The following is a 23,489-nucleotide window of genomic DNA, read 5'->3' on the forward strand; positions in this document are numbered from 1 at the left end:
GAGCATTGATTGGCAGGCATAGTTTCATCATGGATTCCCTGTAGCTTTTGTACTGTATCATGATAAAATAGATCAAATGCCAGAGGAAGAAGACTTTGATTATAATGAATGTAATGTTGCATGAAAACTTTATGATGCAATTATAGAGCTTTGTGGGGTAGAGAGGTTGTTACCACAGTGAGGGTATAGTCAATATCCTTTACAATGACCAATCCCAACCACTTGCTCCTGTTTGTAACTCTAGGCTGTAAACTAGTTGAAATTAAGTTGTAACATAATATAAGCACACAGAATTGATCATCATATTTCTCTACACTCTAGGGAATGGGAGGGTAAGTTGCTGCTTCTCCAGGAAATCCTGGATGAATGGCTAAAGGTGCAGTCCACCTGGCTTTACCTGGAGCCTATATTCAGCTCCCCAGACATCATGAAACAGATGGCTGAGGAGGGACGTCGCTTTGCAGCTGTTGATAAAACATGGAGAGAAACCATGAAACAAGTTTCTCTGGTAAGTTCGTTCATTTTTCACTTCATTTAGAGTTGAGTAACAGAGCACATCCATTTAGTGAACTCTCTGTGAAAGGACATGAGCTTCTTCAGTACTTTGCATTCTCCAGCGGAGAATTTAATTTCCAGGGCAATTAGAATATCAATATTACAGGACCACAATTATATAGACCATGTGTACAATGTTATGACAATATTACAGATACAATGCTTAAAGTCTGATAAAGACTACAAATATGGCTGCTTTGTATGCTTCTGTGTGTCAGCCTGTCACTATGGTAACGGCCCTGCCTGCCTGGCTGCTTGTCTAAGTTGGAGACACAGGTGACTGTTATGGCCTCTTTACACTGTGCGATTTTTAGCGATCTTATAAGACCATTGCATGACACACTACACGACGTGAATCTAATAATCTTTGGGACGACGTCAAGTTTGATGCGTGCAGATTGTACAATGACCATTACTGAATCACAGGCAATCGCAGGTTACCTCGTACGTCAACATGCGAGGAGGAGGAAGACGTGGATGTGGACAGGTCGTAGCAGCTGTCACCTTGTGAGACCGTCCTCCTAAGTGTCTGACACCGCTAGAGTTTTATCTCAGCTTGTCTTTGGTCGCAAGACTCTGACAATGGCCATTGTAGAACCTGTCTCACAGTGCGACATAAGACCACTGATTTAGAGCCACGACCAACAATTTCTCCACGATTCTCCTCTAATGCTTGTCTTTCGTCGGCGACAGCCTAAAATCGCACAGTGTAAACCGGGCATAAAACTACTTTAACTCCTGTCAGGGAAGACCCCATGTATTTTAATGGGGGTTGCACCCTCCGAACAACTGCTGATAAACTACTTCCAGTTCGAAAACCAATCAAGATAGCCCACATCTGAATACAAGTGTAATAGTTGAACATTTCGTGAGCAGTGTAAAAGTTGAATGGTGTCCGTCAGTTAAACTATCACAGAGTTTTAGCCTTTCAAAGCTCCTCCATTCACTTTAATGTAAAAATCATTTTAAAAATTGTTGAATCATTGGAATAGTTAAACACAAGTTCAAATGTAGTCGAACAGCTGAACAGAATGATAGTTTAACAGTTTCTGTAGCTTAAAGTATGACGCAGTAGTTGAAGGTCAAAGTTGGGGGAGTTTGGAGAACATTCTCCATTCATTCTTAATGGGCTGAACATTTTAGAAAAAGAAGCTTAATAGTTTAAAAAGTAAAAATAGTTGAAAAAAGAAAAATCCAAGCACCCTTCTCCTAAAAAAGCTGAACAGTTTGGTGGTTGAACGGTTCTAATAGCACAAAGTATGCAGGAGTTGAAAAGTGCTGAAAAACGTGCGTTCATGCAGAGGTAATACTGTGTGGGGTCTACCCTAAGATACAAGATGTTTTTCCCACTGCTGTGTGTGTGTCAGCTGGTAACAAAGAAAAATATTTTATTTCCAGTATAATTTGTTTATTTTTTTTGCCGTGCAGATTATAAACCTGGTATATCAGCTGTGGACAGTCCATGTTGTCCATTGAAGCCATCTGTTTGGTGCATACAAACCACATTACCACACAAAATACACACATTGCAACATTGCGCTCATGAATAGCTTCCTGCTGGCACAGTGAACATAAAAATAGACCTATTATAGCATTGTTGTCTGAAAGAATGGACCAAATACAAATATAAGAGTGAAGACAGAACAGAATAACAGTTTATTAGAAACCCTTAGCCTGTGTAATGATTGTAATACAATTAGGTTGAGTCATTGTAAAAAGAACAATTATATTGTTTTATTAATCAAGATTAAATCACTGCAAAGCAACATGCAAAGATATCTCTACCCTGCTTTAGTAATAAAAGACACAGTAAGTACTAATGCTTTGTTTTTGGCATTGTGACTTGATCCAAAAGATGTTTCACTCCACAATCACTGTGTAGTTTGTTCTTTTCATTTCTTTGTTACTCCAAATAAATGTGACCTGTCTTCATTTCATACCTGCTAACATATTCATGAGAGCAGGTTAGTGATTACCTGTCAGTTCAGAGGATATTGAAGTAGTGAACAGATGAGGTGTCATCTCAATCAGATAGGTTTAGATTATTGTACTGTGTGGAACATAAAGTATCTACTAAAAAATCGACTCTGTATTTTGATGTTCTGTGATCAGTGCTTCAAAGCAATGTTCTCTTCTGTCTGTATAGGACAAGCAGGTATTGGCAGTAATAGCCATTGACAACATGCGGGAAAGGCTAAAAAAGTCAAACGAGTTGCTGGAAATGATCCTCAAAGGTCTTAACAACTACCTGGAGATGAAACGTCTCTATTTCCCACGGTTCTTCTTCCTCTCAAATGAGGAGCTGCTGGAAATCCTCTCAGAGACCAAGGACCCCACAAGGTAAACCATCCTGCGAACACAACTGTAAATATATTTGGAACTCATGAATTTCATCACCTGCAATAACAGTATAGCACATGTAGACATGCCAAGTTGTTGTACCAAAACTGGTTTCACTGCTAGAAAATGCTATGCAGCTAGTGTACATTATTTATAGAATGCCCATGTCTTCTTGCAACCACCTCCAAAGTGGTTCCCCAGATGTTCTCACTATTAACCCACCCTTGTCTAATTTCACCCGCGGCATTTGGTTAATAATGAATGTGATTCCAGGCAACAGATGTTCGAGGCTTATCACCTCCTTCCGTTTACACTCTGCTATCCCCCAATTCTCCCCTTAACTGCTGGGAATTCTCATCACATCCCTGAAGACACACACAATCCACACTAAAACTTGTTTTAGTGTGGTAGTCTCTCTGTATCTAATATAAGCTGTGACCCATTGGCCAAGAATCCATGTGTTAAATATTACAAAATTCCACACAATTCCTAATAGAATGATGATGACGGTCTATTTCCTACCAGTCAAAATCAACTTCAATGTGACATCATAATCTCATCTTCAAAGCCTTCTACATGTATTATATAACCCTGGACAGGTATAGGTATTCTAACTAGTGTTTTCTTAAAATGTATCTAAAATGTACTGCTGTACTGCTGTGCACACAGAGCCATCTGACAAAACTCACAGCCATTGCCACTATATCTAACGCATACATTGACAATTAGCTCACATTTATAGTACTCTTAACATCTACAATAAAGTTGGTAAATTTTTTTCATCAGAGTGCAGCCCCATTTGAAGAAGTGCTTTGAAGGCATTGCTAGTGTGGTGTTCACTGCTGCCCTGGATATCACTGACATAAAGAGCAGTGAGGGTGAAATGGTACAGCTCCTGGATATCATTTCCACCTCCAAAGCCAGGGGCCAGGTCGAAAAATGGCTTCTGGAGCTCGAGAATGGCATGATTGCCTCCTTGCATAAGGTATGGTGTGGATTGTTAGTGCATCATTTTTACAGCTTATGTCAAATAGAGGATTCAGACAATAGCTTTTCATAAATCCAAATATCATAAACGCTGTGTAGAATGTGAGACTTGTCTTTCTTGTGTGACTCAGTGTTTCCACCATAATTGACTATTTTAGGTAATAGGACAGGCAATCCAGGCATACCCCAATGAGTTAAGGATCAACTGGGTGCGTGCCTGGCCAGGCCAGACTGTGCTGTGCGTTTCACAGGTCTACTGGACAAAGGACATCCATGAAGCTTTTAATTCAGGACAGAAGGTTTGTATTATACCTCACATAACATTCTGTTTAACATTTCCAAGAGTTTAATTCGAGGCACCTGGACTCGGATTGTTTTTTGAAGACGTTTGGCCACTCCCCCAAGTGTCTTCTTCAGTTCTGCGTTGAAGACGTTTGGCCACTCCCCCAAGTGTCTTCTTCAGTTCTGCGTTGAAGACGTTTGGCCACTCCCCCAAGTGTCTTCTTCAGTTCTGCGTTGAAGACGTTTGGCCACTCCCCCAAGTGTCTTCTTCAGTTCTGCGTTGAAGACGTTTGGCCACTCCCCCAAGTGGCTTCTTCAGTTCTGCGTTGAAGACGTTTGGCCACTCCCCCAAGTGTCTTCTTCAGTTCTGCGTTGAAGACGTTTGGCCACTCCCCCAAGTGGCTTCTTCAGTTCTGCGTTGAAGACGTTTGGCCACTCCCCCAAGTGTCTTCTTCAGTTCTGCGTTGAAGACGTTTGGCCACTCCCCCAAGTGGCTTCTTCAGTTCTGCGTTGAAGACGTTTGGCCACTCCCCCAAGTGGCTTCTTCAGTTCTGTGTTGAAGACGTTTGGCCACTCCCCCAAGTGGCTTGCCTCGATTTAAACTCCTGGAAATGACTATGACCTGGATGAATGAGAGCATCCACAGATATCTGTTTAACATTCTGTTTTACAGTATTAACAGGACTGTAGACATCTTTCCATTGATGCTATTTTATTCAGGGATTCAAGTTGTGACCTTGAATGTGTAGATTAGCTCAGTATGGTCTTTAGTTTGAAGCTGTGTATCCTCCTTAGGCCCTAGAAGATTACCTGGAACAGAACAACAAACAGATTGAAGACATTGTGACACTTGTACGTGGAAAACTGTCCAAGCAGAACCGGGTGACCCTCGGCGCCCTTGTTGTGTTAGACGTTCATGCCAGGGATGTTTTAGCCACGCTGGTGCAAAAGGGAGTACGTGACGAGAATGACTTTGAGTGGCTGAGTCAACTGCGGTACTACTGGGTGGTAAGTGTGTATGTTTAGGAAGAAGGGATCAAAGTCAACTCATATTACAAATTCAGTGATTGACTTCAGAACTGTTGTGCAGGAGAACCATCTCCAAACTAAGATGATCAATGCCGGTTTGCCTTACGGCTATGAGTACCTGGGCAACACTCCACGACTGGTTATTACTCCACTCACTGACCGCTGCTACCGGTAAGTCCAAAGCAAGCTTCTCTACTTCATCTTTCACAAATGTTTCTTTGATAGAAATGTCTTCAGCTGCATTTTACCCCATTGTCAAATGTCAAATAAAATCATCTTTAAGTGATATGAAATAAATAATTCAATAAATGAATTAAAGGCCATCAGGCAATGGTAAAGGTCATACACCTGTTGAACACATTAACCTAAAAAAAACGTCAACACCTTCAACTTCTTCCTAAATTCTTGTAAACTGAAGGCTGAGAAACGGCTTCCCATCTGTACCAGCAGTATCTGTTTGACACAGTCTTGTATGGTATTGGTAAGGTATTTTTCTTAAAGGTCGGGTAGGAGATTTCATTCTGATGCACTATTTGTTAAATTAGTGTAACTTCTCTTTACAATCCGATAGCACCCGATTGGTTCGACAGTTTCTCATTAAAACGAAGAATATGAATCATCTGTGGAAGCTATAAAACATAAAAACATCAGCCAATCCTCCAGGTGGGCCCTGCGCAGAGTATTGGCTGGTTGTCACTCTTTTCCTGCTCTGCGCGCACCTGAGAGATACGTGCATGATGGCCGAAGTCACAGATCAGGGTGAGCTCCGAGAGAAAGGGGCGTGTGTTTACTTTGCAATCTGGCTGACTCTCTGAGTTTTCAAAATCTCCTACCCTACCTTTAAGAGCATCATTTTTAATTAGTCAAAGTAGTTGAGTAGTATATGAGTTACTGCAGTGGTTGTATCAATTAGTAGATGTGGCTGAGATTAATTATGTTGTTATACAATAATTAGCATTCTCTAGCAATGTGAAGTGTTGATCTATATATTTCCTATTCCAATGTGCCTTCACCTATGAGGTTTATCTACAAGGTTAAACAAAATATGCATTTTTGCCATCATTTTAAAGTTTATTTAAAAAACACATTAGTGATAATCACTGTACTTTGTGCTTTCTTTCTTCCTTCAGCACTTTGTTTGGTGCCCTACACCTCCACTTAGGTGGGGCACCTGAAGGTCCAGCCGGCACAGGAAAAACAGAAACTACCAAAGACTTAGCCAAAGCAGTGGCTAAGCAGTGTGTGGTCTTTAACTGCTCTGATGGACTGGACTACATAGCTCTAGGCAAATTCTTTAAAGTGAGTGAAATGTTGTACTATGAAATGATACACTACAAAACCTTGGTTGAAGCCAAGCATTCAAAAATAATTGACCTCAAATAGTTAGAAGAAGACATTCACACATGTTATCAGCTTTGTTCTGATTGAAGTGTGCACATGTTTCTACCTGGGAATATCCCACCAGCATAACTACTAGTACTTCAGAGAGATGACACAGGGGTGACATTTCCTTCCTTCTTACTTCCTCTTGTCACAGAATGGCACACAGGAAGTAAAATGTCAGGTTGTACACACCACTGCACCATGTCTATATAAATATAATATTGCTTGGTGGTGCAGTTGTTTTTGGCTGTGGATATATGAATAAAAACACATAAACATTGCTTCTGCTACAACGTCCAAATGGAGCAGATGTTGAATAATAAACCGTATTCTTGCACCATTCCTGCAGCTACCCAGCAGTGATTGTGATATCCTGAATATGTAAGGCTACAAAAGCCAGACTAAATGATTGAATCACAAATGCTGTTTGATGTTTTTGTGCATGTCTCTGTGTAAATTGTGTGACCAGGGCCTTCTGTCCTGTGGAGCTTGGGCCTGCTTTGACGAGTTTAACCGCATTGACTTGGAGGTGCTGTCTGTGGTGGCTCAACAGATTCTCACCATACAGAGAGGTTGGTTTTTGTTGACATTCTGCCTTCCTTTTTTCTTCAAACTTTGAATGAGCTGTCAGTCTGCCAGAAACAAATTCGGCATAGTCTCAGCAGCAAAAAGGTAGGTTTAGACTACAAAGTGGTGGAACACTGAGCTAAGGCAATTCATGTGGGCTGGCCAGCAGAGCTTTAGGAAGAGTTTTCCTGTGTTGTAGCACAACGGTGTGTCCTACAGCATGTCAGCCTGATTGAGAATCACAGTTGGGCCTAATATGAAGTCTACTTGTCATAAAGGTTTATAGAAGTCTATGGCCACATATATTTCATATCTGACAAAATTCTAATATATGGTGTATAAAAAAACCTCCTAAAACTGCAGCATGAATGATCAGTAATCAGTCTGCTGCCTTTTGTTGAAAACATTTAAACAGCTCTGAAAATTACGCATAAAACACTACAGCTAACATCTGTGCCCAGGAATCGCTGCCCACGCTGAGATGCTGATGTTCGAAGGGACAGAGCTGAAACTGAACCCCTCTTGTGCTGTCTTCATCACAATGAATCCTGGCTACGCTGGACGCTCTGAACTGCCAGACAACTTAAAGGCACAGTATCCCTTCTTGACCTCTGCTTCCGTTCTGTTTTATAATTTTGGAATACATCGAGGATTGAGAAAATATTTTAAAATGCAGGCCTAATTTATGTTGATCAAAAATATATTGACATTCTGAATGTCTTGGTCATAAAGCAAAACTGGCTCTTCACTTCAGGCTCTGTTCAGGACCGTTGCTATGATGGTCCCGGACTACGCATTGATCGCAGAGATCGTGCTCTACTCTTGCGGCTTTGTAAGTGCACGTCCTCTGTCAGTGAAAATAGTGGCCACCTATCGACTCTGTTCAGAGCAGCTGTCTTCACAACATCACTATGACTACGGGATGAGAGCAGTAAAGTCTGTGCTAACTGCTGCTGGAAACCTTAAGGTATGAAAACACAACTTGTTGTGTATCAGAAATGATCCCAAACATATAACCATGATTTATTTACATGCCTAATGACAGATCATTTAACTAAAAACACACAGCAAAAAGCTCATTTTGGTTTCTTTATAAAAAATAATTTAAAGGTGAACATCATTCAAAATCTATTTAATTTCAGAAGAAATGCAGAAGTTATTTACTAGTTAGTTACATGTTGGTTTTTCTGGCATTAAAATGCTTGGTCCCCATCTGCTCATGTCCAAACTGTTTTTTGAGAGAGAATAGTTAGTGAGATAGAAAGAAGTATGATCGGCTTCCTTTCGTTGGACAAGCAGGGGATGTGACCCCACTTGGGTGACCTGCTGCCTTCATGTTCTTTTTTCTTTCCAGCTATATCAACTTAGTAGATACAGCTTGATTTGCCCCCACAGCTTCTGATGTCTCTTCTTAAATGTAACAGAAGTGCCTGTCACAGAGTCATTTGTTTCCTCGTAAAAGCCAATAATCAGCTGTGTCACATTATATGTCTTCTCCTCCCATCCCTTTGTTTATGTGTCTCATTCTCTGCCTTCTTCTTTTTCTCCTTGGGGTGGGTTTGTTCTTTCACTGCAGCTCACTTTTCCAGAGGAGAATGAAGACACCCTGTTGCTGAGATCCATTATTGATGTCAATCTGCCAAAGTTCTTGGCCCATGATCTGAAGCTATTTGAGGTTTGTGGAGCTCTTCTTGTCTTGATTAATGCAGCACAGTGAGCACAACAATACGATCCTGCTTGGCACATCGGGAATAGAAACACATTTTTTGGTAACCTGTAAATGGAATATATACAGTACATGTGTGTGCATAAGTGAATATTTACAGCAAGGTTCTGGGTACTTTTTTTTCGTACACCTCCATGCTAGCCTTTTTATTTCCTTTGTAGGTTGTGGTTATGTACTCTGTATATTGAATACTCTGTGCACTCCAACTTTACCTTTTATATCTCAGGGCATCACCTCGGACCTCTTCCCTGGAGTCAAACTCCCAAAACGAGACTATCGCGTTCTGCTGGAGGCCATTGAGGAAAACTGCAAGCACATGAACCTACAAGTCACAGAATTCTTTGCTGAGAAAATCCTGCAGATATTTGAGATGATGATAGTGAGGCATGGCTTTATGGTGGTGGGTGAACCCTTTGGAGGAAAGACCAGTGCTTACCGTGTGCTGGCTGCTGCCCTTCATGACGTCTGTAAAAAGGTTGGTTGCCCATTAAAATTGAAATAGTAGACTGTAGCTAAAGGAATAAAGGTCTAATGTAATTAGTGATTATAATAATTATAGTGAGTGGAGACAAGCTGTACTTTCAAATAATGTTAAAAAATCTTTTGATGGGTGGCCATGCATTTCTTCTTCATTTATTTATTAGAAAATGTAACGGGGTTTCCTGAGTCCTTGAGCTATGAACTTGTTCAATCTATAAAAAAAATCCTGATGTTGTGTGTCAAGTAAAAATATGTGTTACACTCAAGGCTGTTCCATACTCCGTGAGAACAGAGAACAGAGAACTCGCTCCACGGAGGTTACATACTCCGCGAGACGTGTGTGTGCAGAACTCCTCATACGGCCTCCTACGCAGCACACGTCACACACAAAAGGTTGACAATGCAGTTGTGTTGTAAATTGTGAGCACAGTCGTGGTTACCTGGCCTAACGAGCTGATAATGTTCAGGGAAGAGGGCGCACAGCATGACAATAGATAGAAGATCAGTGCAGCTGACTGTAGCAGACCTCTGGTCTGTGTGAGTTAACTCTGTGAACGTGTGGATGACTGTCTGCAATAATACATCCCGTCTCCCGGGGTTTAATGTGCGCGAGCATATGTAACGCCGTGATCAATACTGGGTTAGATCAATACTTAGTTTTTATCGCCACCTTTTGGACAGACGCTCTCCTCTGTGCGCCGTGTTTCTCCTTCCAGGAGCTGTTTGCAGCTGCTCATCTAAACTGTCCATCGTCGCTGTACTTCCTCCTTCTGTCTGTGTGTTCTCACCTGAAGAAGCTCTTGTGCTTCTCCACATTCATCACGCCCACAATAAATTTCGACCAATCACAGCATGGTTGATGCACAGCCTTGAGAGAAAAAGTTCTGCCTGGGCCATGTGTCTGAGATCGCTGCACAAATAAAAAATGACGTCATTTTGTGGGCGTAACATCTGCAGGGGGACGGGAGTTCTCTGTTCTCGTGGAGTATGGATCCAGCTTCAGTATCCAAGGCTTATCTGTGCCACATGTTTGTCCCAAGTAAACACATCCATTCAATTTGTCAGAGCAGTAGCCTTTGTTTAGTAGTTATCGATCTCTCAGAGAGGACCAGAACTGGCTTCTTGTGTTTGCATGGCATCCCACCAAGGAGACCAATGAAGGCCTGCTGATGGAAGGGAATGCCCCATTTATCATCGTCATCCTTGTCGCTGCACATCCACTGATCATGTCCAACCCTGCTCCCCTCTTGTTTTTTCTCCAGCAGTTTGCTTTCTTGTTGTTTTTAACTCAAACTGACAGCTTGTCTGAACGGCTGTTTGTTGCAGTTTTTGCTTGTCTTCCTCAGCAGACGTTCTGTCATTCGCTTAGCAATTTGCAACTTAGTCTTGTCAGGGAAAAGTTAGTCAAATGACATCCTTGTCACACATTAGAACACAATTTTTATTGTTGCTTCTTTAAAATGCAAAAATCTTGCATGTGTTCCTGTGTGTGTCCATCTTTGTGTATGTGTGCATGTACCATTTCTTTATGATCTCTCTTTGGTAATGCCTTCTCATGTGTGTTTGTGGTTGTTACACCAGGGTTTGATGGATGAGAACCTAGTACAGATCACAGTCATCAACCCCAAATCTATCACCATGGGACAGCTGTATGGCCAGTTTGACCCGGTCTCTCACGAGTGGTCTGATGGCATCCTTGCTGTCAGCTATAGATCCTTTGCCGCCTCGCAGGTAAGATGTTTGCCTCTGAGTGTGTCTGGTTACAAAAACACACATATTTGGGACCACAGCATGTTTGACCTGGCTGGATCATAATATTTCATTGGTCCCCTGTAAGCCAATTAGAAACAAGGATTTTTGTGTTACAACAGCACATGTGACACATCCTGGTGCTCAGGATAGGACTGAGGAGGCAAGTTAGGATTTTTCTACTGGGTCTCTCAAATAGTGATCCCCATCTCAAGGTCGTTTCTTTTAAAAGCAACTCCATGTTTATACAGGCTGCAAACATCACACAGTTATACAGTACAAACATTTTCAAATAAAGACACTTTGTATATGAAAGACAATATGTTTTACAAGTGGCTCAGAATGCTCCAGATTAAAATAAAGAAAAAAAGATGAACAAACTATATTAAACTATTGTAGAACAGACAGAGCCCTTACTTATATATTAGTATGAGTAATTAGGGATGCACAATATTGAATTTAAGCCCCAAATCCAATATCCTGAATATTATTCAACTCCTTATGGCCATGATTGCTAATACTGATATATATTAAGAACTCTTTCCTGTAATGAAATTTTGAAACTGTAATTAAACTTACAGGAATGCTAATGCAGAGGTATCACAAACAGAAAGCAACTATGCTAGCAGTTTCATGCCAAGCTTATCTCTTGTATATGCTGCCAGACATAATACACAAGTTTGATGCATCCACTGGGAACACAGTACACTTTAGACACGTTCAGCTTCTGCTCATATTATTGGCCATTAGCAGATATCAAGGCCGATTTCTTGATATAACAATGTCTTGCCAGTTATTATGTGCAGGTGTAGTATTGATTATTCAAAACAGGACTGTGTTATCAGCGTTGGTTTGTGACACCTTATACTCTCTTGATTTCTCTCTGGACAAATATATAGTATATAGTATCATAGTACTGTTGGAGTGGAGTTTACATTTTGACAATGGACATAAAATAAACAAACATTTTAACCATTAACATTTTCCTATAGAAATCTTGATGAATAGTTTTAAGCTACTGTGTGTTAAAGAAAAATCATTTTCAGCTGCTTTTGCCTAAAATAGAAACGGAGGCAGCTTCCTAGTCAGGCAGAAAGCAGTTGTAGAGATGCAATAAAAACATCTGTGTATATATACATAAAAAACACATTTCATGTAATGGCACAACACATCAGAAGGTAGTTAATACTGTCACAACAATCATTCTCCAACCTACATAATATGCAGCAAAGTGCTAGTGGTGAGTTCATATTCAATACACGTGGGCATACACAACACAGGATTTAATAAATAATAAAATAACATCAGTGTGTACAGCTCTGGGTTCTAAAAACCTTGAGAAAATAATAAAATCATTTTGGCTCAACAAATGGCTGGATTTATTCCACCAGCTAATGGCCTTGTAGGAAAAGGCCGACTGCCCGAGGGCTGTTTCATATCTTGAGCCACTCCATGTTATTCTAATTCTAATGCAGGATGTGGATATAGGTACAGTGTTTATAAAAATGAGGTGGAGACCATGTTTACCTTTGAGCACTTCTTATGAACCTATCAGCTGTATAATCACTCAGAATTTAGCTTCCCATGGTGTGATCAGTATTAATAAATCAGGGTTTTTGTCAGTTGTTTTGCAGTTGCTGCTTCAAGCTATGTGCTGCCATGTTTCTTGTCTCTTAGAGTCCTGACAGAAAATGGCTCATCTTTGATGGCCCAGTGGACGCTGTGTGGATCGAGAACATGAACACGGTGCTTGATGACAACAAGAAGCTGTGTCTGATGAGCGGCGAGATCATTCAGATGTCACCCCAAATGAGCCTCATCTTTGAGCCGATGGACCTGGAGGTGGCATCACCAGCCACGGTGAGAGGCACTTTTATTTAACAGTGTTGGTATTCTTCCTAATCAACTGGCACAAGTGGCTAAGCTGTCTGATGAATTGTCAGTTGCCAAAACAAAAGACCTTTCCATTCGTGTCTTTTCCTTCCCTATGGCTCTTTGTTGTGAGGCAGGAATAAAGCGTTTTGCTTGCAGTACCTAGCTGCCTTAGGAGAACACCTTTGCACATCCCTCGCTGTACTTTCTTAATACAGACACTTCTATTTTTGATTCTTTATAGCCTGGCATCTGTCGCTTTCATCATGCCGAATGCAGAGGCATTGAAATTGTTGTGATCACAATGAACCCTTCTCCCTTTGTGCATAGTGCTTGTTGATCTCTCTTCTCTTTCTGTCTATAAAGATTGATTTATATTATTTTGTACTTTCCTAAATTCTTTTCTCTGTTTCAACTTTCTGTGTCTCTCTTACTTATCTCTGCTCATAGTTTGCCTGTACTTCTTCTTGAAGCTAATCGTACTACAGGATTGCAATAACGGCTGCAGCATTGTCATCAGATAATCATTACAATATACTCTGCATGTCCGCCTCTAGGTCCTAGCACTTCATCCAATAGTTTTCTAATAATGTGAATATTCCTTTGCTCGTACAGGGTACAAGTTGTATGTTCTCAGTTGTGATATATGTGCTTTGTTGCAGGTGTCTCGCTGCGGTATGATCTACATGGAGCCCCATATGCTTGGCTGGCGGCCTCTAATGCTGTCCTGGCTCAATACTCTGCCAACTACAGTCAATGCCACTCACAAAGACCTCATCATCGCCCTCTTTGACCGCATCCTGCCACCGTGCCTGGAGTTCATACGAAAAGCTGCCAAGGTGCTGAGCTGATTGAACCTTCCTAACCCAGTTCAGATTTTACAGCTGGTTGCTATTTAATAATGTACCTAAATAAGTATTTTGAATCTTGATGGGTTCATATCTAATGTTAGACCTCTCTGGTTTTAGTTTTACCCTTCAGTTACTTACACATACAGCTTACCTTGATCTGAGTTGTCTCTTTTTGATTGATTTCAGGAACTGTCTCCAACCTCTGACACCAATCTAGTAAGGTCCCTGATGAACCTGATGGACTGCATGATGGATGAGTTTCACCATGAAGCAAAGCTGAAGAATATGAAAGAGCAAGACATCTGCTCCTGGTTGGAGGTTTGTGCACGATTACTGTTAACAAGATCAGATTGTGAAAGGGTTAAGCGTATCGCTTGTTAAACAATTTGGTCACTGTCCTCACTTCTGTAACTGTGATGCCTACGAGGCCTGATTTAACAGACAGAGTAGAATATGTCTGTTCATTCAAACACATGGGGCTCAAAGTTTTGAATTTAAAGGAACAGCTGTGTGATATTCACATCAAATACAAAAGGGAATAGACATGATATCACCTCTCAAAGAACGCATTTTATCATGCAACTTCAAAACTTGATGCAAGCAATTCAATGTTGGAGCAGACAAGTAGGTAACAGTCTATTCAAGCTAAAAGTCAAACGGTGAGATAATCCTGCCTGTCACACACTGATAAGTGGAGGAGACCTACAGTAGTAGGACACTTGACACCAGTTTTAGTGAGTTATAGCTGTGAAAACTAAAAATTAAATTGAATGTGAATCGTAAAAAAGATTGAAATTAGACAGTTGTAATACTAAGTGTGGTGTCATTTAATCCCTCCGCCCCCAAGATATACAGATATAATAAACTAAAACAAAGCACATTTATTTTCAACTTTAGGGTTACTTTTCATCAGGTCTGCTTGATTAGAGGTAGGGTAGGAGATTTTGAAAACTCAGTGAGAGTCAGCAAGATTTTGAAAGTAAACACACGCTGTGACTTCAGCCATCATGCACGTACCTCTCTGATGTACGCAGAGCAGCAAGAGAGTGACAACCAGCCAATACTCCGCGCAGGGGCGCCTCGCAGGATTGGCTGATGTTCATTTTAAAGCAAAGCTGCCGAACTAATTGGTTGTTATCGGATTGTAAAGAGAAGTTACACTAATTTAACAAAAAGTGCATCAGAAGGAAATCTCCTACCCGACCTTTAAAGGCCCACACATAACAAAAGAGGTTTCAGCAGATGAGCTGATGCTGCTGCCCCCCTGCATGGCTTCCAATTGATTTTGTGCCTTAATCCTGTCTTTTATGGCACTGCTATTATCCCCCTGTGGCAACCTGCACTGATCAATGCCTTTCAACCCTCACTCCTGTGTTTCTCAGCCTGTGTTACTTTTGCTACAGTGTGGCTTGTTACCTATTCTGTTGCCGACTAATAATGTACATTCCAAGAACTATCCTCTCCATTTGTTTGGTGTGTTATGATCTAAGGGTTTTATGGGCCCTGTAGGTTCTGACAAAAGAATGAAATGATGCCCTTAAATTCATGTGATGATTTGATCACATGAAAGTCGATCAACCTTATTAAAGGTAGATACCATGCAGCAGAGTTGTTACTCTGAAATATTATAAAAGTTGTCCTTTCCTTTTACAAAGGGCATCTTCGTGTTCAGCCTGGTGTGGTCAGTGGGCGCCAGCTGTGATGACATGGGCCGGGTCAAGTTTGACATGCTGGTAAGAGAGATACTGGAAGGCCCCTTAAGCCAGGACACCGTGACCCTCTACAACATTCTGGCCACTGTTGAGGCTCCACCCAAACAGCTGACCATTCCTCTGCCCACTGAGGGAACAGTCTACCAGTATTGCTTTATTAAAGAGGTAAGTCTTTTCTGCTTTTGCTGCTTGTGCAACTGAGCACGAGTTTGGTTACTTCTTGATAAACTACAAAAAAAAACTACATGTGGTTATACTGTAGTATAACTGACAACAGACACAAAGTGCAGTAGTTCTTCCCAAAGTGACTGATTGTTGGGGGTAAGAAGATTCCAATGTACAGTATTTATTTAATATTTATTAAAGTAAAAGGTACCACAGAATTTAAGACGTCAATGTGCACATACCTATATTCTACTTAATGTCTACAATACAGACAGATAAGTGTGTATGCTCTATGTCATCAAATGTCCTTGACTAAAGTTTAGACCAAAGCAAAACTTGATATCCCAGTCTTTTACATCACAAATATATATCTTCCATTTTCTTCGGCAGGGCCCAGGCAGGTGGGAGCTTTGGACAGATAAGCTAAAGGCTGCTCCCCCCATATCCAAGGACATGCAGTTTAATGAGATCATTGTTCCCACTGAGAACACCGTGCGATACATGGCACTGATGGAGCTCCTCGTCACTCACCAGAAGCCTACTGTTGTCATTGGCCCCACTGGCACTGGCAAGAGTGTCTACATTACAGTGAGTCACCAATGTTTTGTTTTGATATGTTGATGTTAAGAAAGTCTTTCCCAGGAACTGTCAGATACGTAATTATGCTAGAAGTATAGCTGTGTTATAAAACTTGGCAGCCTGGCCTGCCATAACCAGATTCAGATTCACCCTGAAAATCATCTTCCAGAAATGGGCCTGGAATCCCTCACCTTCAGCAGGTTCCCCCAGCATCAGACTTTCTTATTAATGTATACTAATGTCTAGTATTTAACACCAAATGCCCCTAGGGCATCTGTTACATGTGTCTCTCTATCACACAGTCAGCTTCAGTAGCTTTCTAACCCTGAATGTTGATACAGCATTCAGAGGTACAATTAATTAGCTTATATGTACTTTATTTCAATAGGAATAAGATTTGTGGACCGACATGGCTTTTTGTACTATGAAGATGTCTTTGTCAGCAGAAGTAATTGTTGAAAAAGCACTGTCCATGTGAGCATTCCTCTCTATGATGTCCCAGGATAGAGAGAATGCTCTGACCACACAAATCATTCCGACGAAGCACAGCAACAGACACCGGGTGTGAGACGACCACCTTGAATGAATACAGAGCATCTCTCAGCAGAGCTCTGACTCTTTATATCAAGGACTAATCCTCCCCTTCTTCCCTTTGCTTCATTAGTTCAACCATGTGCTCGAACTTGAGACTCTGGGGTGAGATCATCTCACTGTGGAGCTCTACTTGTTCTCCGCTTCCTGCTTGTCTGCGTGTCGCAGCCTGCAGACCGTACAAGGCCCCCACACTGCTTTGATGGGAGGCAGACAAGCTGTACTACTGGTTTATATTTTAGAGAGGAGAATGAGGATGATCTTTAGCTGCATGCTGTGCTCATTCACATCACCAGCCCTGCTTTAATTATGCAGCTCATAATTTACGTGATTTCACAAGCTTGTGTGTAAGCTTATGCACGGGACAAGCAAGGTCATATCATTCTGTGATCCCACATGCTCCCTAATGGATAAAATCCTAATGAAACACTCCAGATCTCCCTTCTATGATCTCTCTTCATATGAACAAAAAATGTCCAAATGAGCACTTCTAGCTTCATATGCAGTCATATGTCCTTTGTAAACTAATTTGCCATTTTCTACGATTAACTAATCTGATGTAATACATACTAAATGTCACATTTATTAGATTATAAAGCTTCTCACAACCACTCGTCTGGATCAAATTGGAAACGATCTTTTCCAATGAGCTCTGCTGGTACAGCATGCAGATTTAGAATAGTGCGGGCATGTTTTAAAACCTTTTCAACTGAATGAGCACCAAAGTGCAGTTAACAATCATCAAGACCTTTATTGCTTTTTTAGAATAATTCTCACATGTCATTTAAAAGTATTTTTGAATATGAATTTCTGAATAGTTTTTTTCATACAGTGTGACCATTTCATTGTAAATGCATAGATGTTCATGTTGATTGAATACTGTAAACAGTGCTTATATCAAATATCTCTTGCCCAGGACTTCCTGTTGAATCAGCTGCAGAAGGATGTATACAGCCCATTATTTATCAACTTCTCAGCCCAGACTACAGCCGCCCAGACCCAAAACATTATCCTGTCCAAGCTAGATAAGCGCCGCAAAGGAGTGTTCGGCCCACCACTGGGGAAGAAAATGGTACAGCTCCTTCATCACTTCATGCTTTATATTTGAACAGCATGCAGTCATTCTGTTTTGGCAGTTGAACAGTGTGAAGCATACATGTTGAAATACAGTACAAAGGTGCATTGTTTTGATCAGTACATAATGTTACATCTTATCAGGTTGTGTTTGTGGATGATGTGAACATGCCAGCCATGGAGGTTTATGGTGCCCAGCCGCCGGTGGAGCTGCTGCGTCAGTGGCTGGATCACTGGAACTGGTATGACATGAAGGACTGCTCCATGATTAACCTGGTGGATATCCAGATCATGTGTGCTATGGGACCACCTGGTGAGTAGCAGCTGTGGAAACCTCAAGGTTCTTTAGTGGAAATATTATTGTTACATCAATTATGTTGTTTCAAAGCTCTTGATCTCTGTTTGGAGGATGAGTACAGTACGCTCTTCCTCTGTTACTTACCTTCTGCTAAAGTGCTCTGGAGTTAGTGTCTCCAACCTCTACCTACTATTATGTGAAACTCCTTGGTGCCTTGAGGTTCTTACAAATAGAACGTGTTTATTACATCCGCCTCCACTGCAGCTACCAGTGTAAACATGAAAGCAGCCGTGTCCACTGAGGCTGCTGGCAGCGACAGATGAAACAGAAAGGGGTGGCTGCCGCTCTCGGCTGGTGGCAGTGCAACAGTATTTGCTGCTGGTGCCTGAGCTGACAGTTTTTCAGTGTTTTAAGTGTTGTGCATCTCTGGTATTGTCTGATCAAACCCACACACTTGACAAAAATTACTGGCAAACATTTTTTTAAATTGTGTTTCTTTTTCTCTTGGTTCATTTCCATTTCTTAAATTGATGCCTAAATATGCTTTAAAGAGCAGAGATTTTATTTCAAATGTGCAAAGCCAATTTTGATGACCCTGCTAAACCTCAGAACAGTAAAAGCCTTGCACACTCCCTTCTGATTAGTTTCTATGTAATAATCATGCTGTGTTCTGCAAGCCCAAAAGAATACTGAATGTTAAAATACAGTATGAAATGACCTTCACCTGGACCGGACATACATGGTAAAATACAGCTTTCAGAATTGTTCTCTAGATTTTGTCCTGCTTGTGTTCTAGGTGGGGGGCGAAACGCAGTCACACCTCGCTTCCTGCGGCACTTCAACATGATCACCATTAATGACTTTGATGAGAAGACTATGTATACAATCTTCTCCAGGATCATAGATTGGCATTTTACCATAAGGTAACTACAGTGTATTATCTAGCATGCTCTGTGTGTTTTACTTAGAATGTTCATACCCAAACTACTACATATAGTCTACTAATGTACTGTGTAATACAACAAGTGCTGCCAGTTGTTTTTTTAGAATCTACAATGCTGTGGAGGTAGAAAATAATACATTCCAGTTACTATATATAATTCATTTGTGTTTCAATACTTGGGAGGTTGATGTATTCTTTATCCTCTTTTCCCTGCACTGCTACATTGTTTACGGCAGAGACCACATATCCTAAAGCAGGTTTTAAATCCACCTAAACAATTACACAGATACATCACCTAATTTTAACAGTTACTTCAGATGTTTTTGATGTTAGTGTTTATCAAAATCAAATCAAATTATGGTGCCTACTGTATGATTATGTAATACAAACTAATCTTAAATCCATCATTTCATTCACAGGTTTTCCTTTCCAAAGCAATTTGCAGCCCTGACTTCTCAAATTGTCAAAAGCACTGTGTCAGTGTACGAGGAAGCCACCAAGAACCTGCTACCAACTCCTACAAAGTCCCATTACTTGTTCAATCTGCGTGACGTCTCACGGGTGATCCAGGGCGTCTGCCTGTCCCGGCCGGAGACTGCGGCTGAGCCATCTGTCATTAAACGATTATGGGTCCATGAGGTAATGTTTTTACAGTACACATACAGTATAGAGAGCTAAATAAATAAGTAAAACTACTAACTAAAAATACCTTTTATGTTTAATCATTCTCAGGTCCTGAGAGTGTACTATGATCGACTGGTCTATGACAACGATCGGTCCTGGCTTGTAAGTCATTTGCAGGTAGTGTTTCAGGATCACATGAAGGAAAACTTCCACCAGCTCTTCCAGCATCTGGACCAGGACAGTGATGGAAAGGTCACTGAGGACGATCTGCGCAGCCTCATGTTTTGTGACTTCCATGACCCTAAGGGTGAGGACCGCAACTACCGAGAAGTGGACAACCTAGACCAGCTCCGTCAGGTAGTGGAGTCACGTCTGGAGGAGTTCAACAACATCAGTAATGCACCCATGAATCTAGTGCTCTTCCGTTTTGCCATCGAGCATGTGTGCCGCATTTCCCGCATCCTCAAGCAGCCCAGTGGCCATGCTCTGCTGGTGGGGGTGGGTGGTAGCGGGCGTCAGTCCCTCACCCGCTTGGCTGCCTACATGGCAGACGCAGAACTTTCCCAGGTGGAAATCTCCAAGACCTATGGAACAAGTGAATGGCGTGATGACCTCAAGAAAATCATGAGAAAGTCTACACAGGGGGAAGCTCATGGTGTGTTCCTATTCACAGACACCCAAATCAAAATGGAGTCATTTTTGGAGGATATTGGCAATCTGCTCAACACCGGCGAGGTAAAGTGGATGGAAAGGAAATACACTGATGCTTGAAAGTATGTGAACCCCTTGAGGAGTTTGGATGTTTCTGTTGTTTTACCGTGATTTTCTCATTTTATCATCACCAGTTTTTATGTCTGAAATCTCAGATACATGTTTTATCAGTAGCATGTACTTGTTTAGTGGAACCCATAAACTACATGAAACCTGGAATTAGTGTATGTGCAAACCCCTGTAAACCCCTAGCTGCATTGATTAAGTCAAGCAGGTAACAGACTAAGGTGAAACACATGTGTGTGCTTTATTAATCATTTAAGTCGACCAATGAAATGAGGCATCATTGGGAAAGGTATTGGCCTGTACTATTCAATAGAGAGCGGAAACCAACCAAGCCAACATGGTCCCATACACATCAACAATGCCGAGAGGACAGGGGATAACCGAGGACATGAAGAAGAGGGTAGTGATAGCCTATCAGTCTAGGGAGGGATATAAGACCTATATCTATATCTCAAAAGATTCCAGCTCCATCCATCGACTGTAAGACAAATAATTTACAAATGGAGGGCCTTCACCATGACAGCAACACTGCCAAGAAGTGGGCACCCATTAAAACTATAACCCAGAGCCACTAAAAAGGTAAAGGCCAACCCACACATCACCTCTACAGAGTTGCAGACCTCTCTGGCAGTGTCTGGGACCAATGTACATGCGACTACGATCAGTCGAAAATTGAACACCCATGACATTTGTTGCAGGGTTGCTAGAAGGAAGCCTCTGCTCTAAAAAAAATGTTGCCCATTTCGACTTTGCCAGAGGCCTTCTGGGAGTCCATTCTCTGGACAGATAAGTCCAAGATAGGAGTTATTTGGTCACAAACAAAACCGCCATGTTTGGAGAAAAGCCAACACTGCAAATGAAGAAAAAAATCCTCCTCCCAATGGTGAAGCATGGTGGTGGAACTGTGAAGGTCTGGGGCTGCTTACTGCTTCTGGACCTGGACAACTCCATATTATTCAAGTAACCATAAATTCCCAAGTATATCAACAAATTCTTGACCAGAACCTCCTGGCATCAGTCAGACAGTTGAAGCTGGGATGAACATGGATTATGTAACAAGACAATGACCCAAAGCATTCCAGCAAAACTACAAAGGAAAGGGTTGAGAGAAAGAGAATTCATACTCAGGATTGGCCCAGTCAAAGTCCAGATCTTAATCCTATTGAAATGTTGTGGTGAGTTCTGCAAGGAGGAGTGGGCAAAAATCCCTAAAAGCAGATGCGAGAGACTACAGAAGAGCTTACAGAAGACGTTTGGTTGAAGTAATGGCTAATACAAGGGATCACATACTTTTGCACATACACTAATTCCAGGTTTCATGTAGTTTTAGGCTACTTAAACAAGTTCCACTAAATAAGTGCCATATTTTCCAGACTATAAGTCGCACTTTGTTTCATCCTTTGGCTGGGTATGCGACTTATACTCAGGTGCGACTTATATATGAAAAAATATACAATTAGTTAGCCTTGTGTCCTGACGTCCTATTACAAATATAATGCCAAATGTTCTGTCCCTCTCCTGATGGTTCTCTTCCACCTCCAGCTTGTCCACACTTTGCATTCCGAGCATAGGTGACGAGCACGTTCATGGAACGAGTGCTTGCAGCTGAGCCGATAGGCCGACAGGTCGCTAATTCCAGACAGCTATATGAGCACACAGTAGTCTCCCTTTGACACATTTACAGGATGTTTATAGGAGTTTCTGTGCGGTGAAGCTAATCATTTCTTAGCTTGAGGACTTGTTGAAATGCATGTGTCTCACGCTCCATGTCCTGCAGCCGCACCATTTAAGTTAGGAGGAATTCAAGAGGCAAGGTTGTGCTAAAGACATAGTGATTTACACTGGCCCGCTGGTGCAACTAATAGTCTGGTGCGACTTATCTATGGTTTTTTCTTCTTCATTACGCATTTTTTGGCTGGTGTGACGTATACTCCGGTGAAAATACGGTACAAAATATATAAAATATAGATCTGAGATTTCATACATAAAAACTGGTGATGATAAAATGACAAAATCATGGTAAAACAGCATAAACATCCAAACTGCTAAGGGGTTCACATACTTAAAGGCGTTTTTGATCAGAAAATTTCTTAATATGTGTGCATGAATGGATGAGCATGTCATAAACACATACAAAGCATGTTAGAAGTATGGATGCTAGTCTAGATGTATGGGTAGACAAATGGACATTGACAGGTGTATGGTGTAATCTGGTTTCTAGGTGCCTAACCTGTTTGCAGTTGACGAGAAGCAGCAAATCTGTGAGCAAATGCGTGTACTGGACCGGCAGCGTGATCGTGACAAACAAACCGATGGCAGCCCCCTGTCCCTGTTCAACATGTTTTTGGAGCGCTGTCGCACACAGCTGCATGTGGTGTTGGCCATGAGTCCCATTGGTGATGCTTTCAGGGACCGCTTGAGACGTTTTCCTGCTCTCATTAACTGCTGCACCATAAACTGGTTCCAGGTGAGTATATGTGTGTATTGCATGAGATCTGGTATGCTGTTTGGCAAACAGTTAATCTTCTTGTTTACCACTCAACATCAACAACATGTACTGTAGTTCGGCATGCATTCATTAGTAATTCATGACATTTCCCAGGAAAGAGTAAACAGTGTTCGAGGGCTGGTAACACAATGGCTTTTTTTTTTTTTAGACCTGGCCTGAAGATGCTCTGCAGGCGGTGGCCTGCCGCTTCCTGGAGGATGTTGAGATGACAGATGAGACTCGAGATGGCTGCATTAACATGTGCAAGAGTTTCCACACCTCAACCATTGAGCTCTCACTCCGCTTTTTAAATGAGCTGCTGCGCCACAACTATGTCACTCCAACCTCGTACCTGGAGCTCATTTCCACCTTCAAAGCCCTGCTGAAGACAAAAAGAACGTAAGATCTAATTTGTGA

General features: G+C 41.5%; 1 protein-coding gene across 4 annotated transcripts in view; it reads left to right on the forward strand.

Annotated features, from left to right (window-relative positions):
- Positions 1-23,489, forward strand: part of dnah7 (dynein, axonemal, heavy chain 7) — a 52,358-nt gene that overhangs the window by 8,540 nt on the left and 20,329 nt on the right. For all 4 annotated transcript variants that reach the window (XM_028398381.1, XM_028398384.1, XM_028398383.1 and 1 more), the window contains 25 exons: positions 322-508; positions 2,702-2,895; positions 3,682-3,880; positions 4,041-4,181; positions 4,960-5,172; positions 5,255-5,364; positions 6,324-6,492; positions 7,046-7,148; positions 7,605-7,732; positions 7,898-8,110; positions 8,720-8,818; positions 9,096-9,344; positions 10,931-11,080; positions 12,776-12,958; positions 13,633-13,809; positions 14,008-14,139; positions 15,477-15,698; positions 16,089-16,286; positions 17,785-17,940; positions 18,087-18,255; positions 19,037-19,163; positions 19,603-19,822; positions 19,916-20,542; positions 22,806-23,051; positions 23,242-23,471. In XM_028398381.1, the coding sequence (XP_028254182.1) occupies positions 322-508; positions 2,702-2,895; positions 3,682-3,880; positions 4,041-4,181; positions 4,960-5,172; positions 5,255-5,364; positions 6,324-6,492; positions 7,046-7,148; positions 7,605-7,732; positions 7,898-8,110; positions 8,720-8,818; positions 9,096-9,344; positions 10,931-11,080; positions 12,776-12,958; positions 13,633-13,809; positions 14,008-14,139; positions 15,477-15,698; positions 16,089-16,286; positions 17,785-17,940; positions 18,087-18,255; positions 19,037-19,163; positions 19,603-19,822; positions 19,916-20,542; positions 22,806-23,051; positions 23,242-23,471 (4,842 nt within the window). The remainder of the gene's footprint in view (positions 1-321; positions 509-2,701; positions 2,896-3,681; positions 3,881-4,040; positions 4,182-4,959; positions 5,173-5,254; positions 5,365-6,323; positions 6,493-7,045; positions 7,149-7,604; positions 7,733-7,897; positions 8,111-8,719; positions 8,819-9,095; positions 9,345-10,930; positions 11,081-12,775; positions 12,959-13,632; positions 13,810-14,007; positions 14,140-15,476; positions 15,699-16,088; positions 16,287-17,784; positions 17,941-18,086; positions 18,256-19,036; positions 19,164-19,602; positions 19,823-19,915; positions 20,543-22,805; positions 23,052-23,241; positions 23,472-23,489) is intronic.

The sequence above is a fragment of the Parambassis ranga genome, unplaced genomic scaffold, assembly GCF_900634625.1.
Source record: "Parambassis ranga unplaced genomic scaffold, fParRan2.1 scaffold_21_arrow_ctg1, whole genome shotgun sequence".
Classification (NCBI taxonomy): Eukaryota; Metazoa; Chordata; class Actinopteri; family Ambassidae; genus Parambassis; species Parambassis ranga.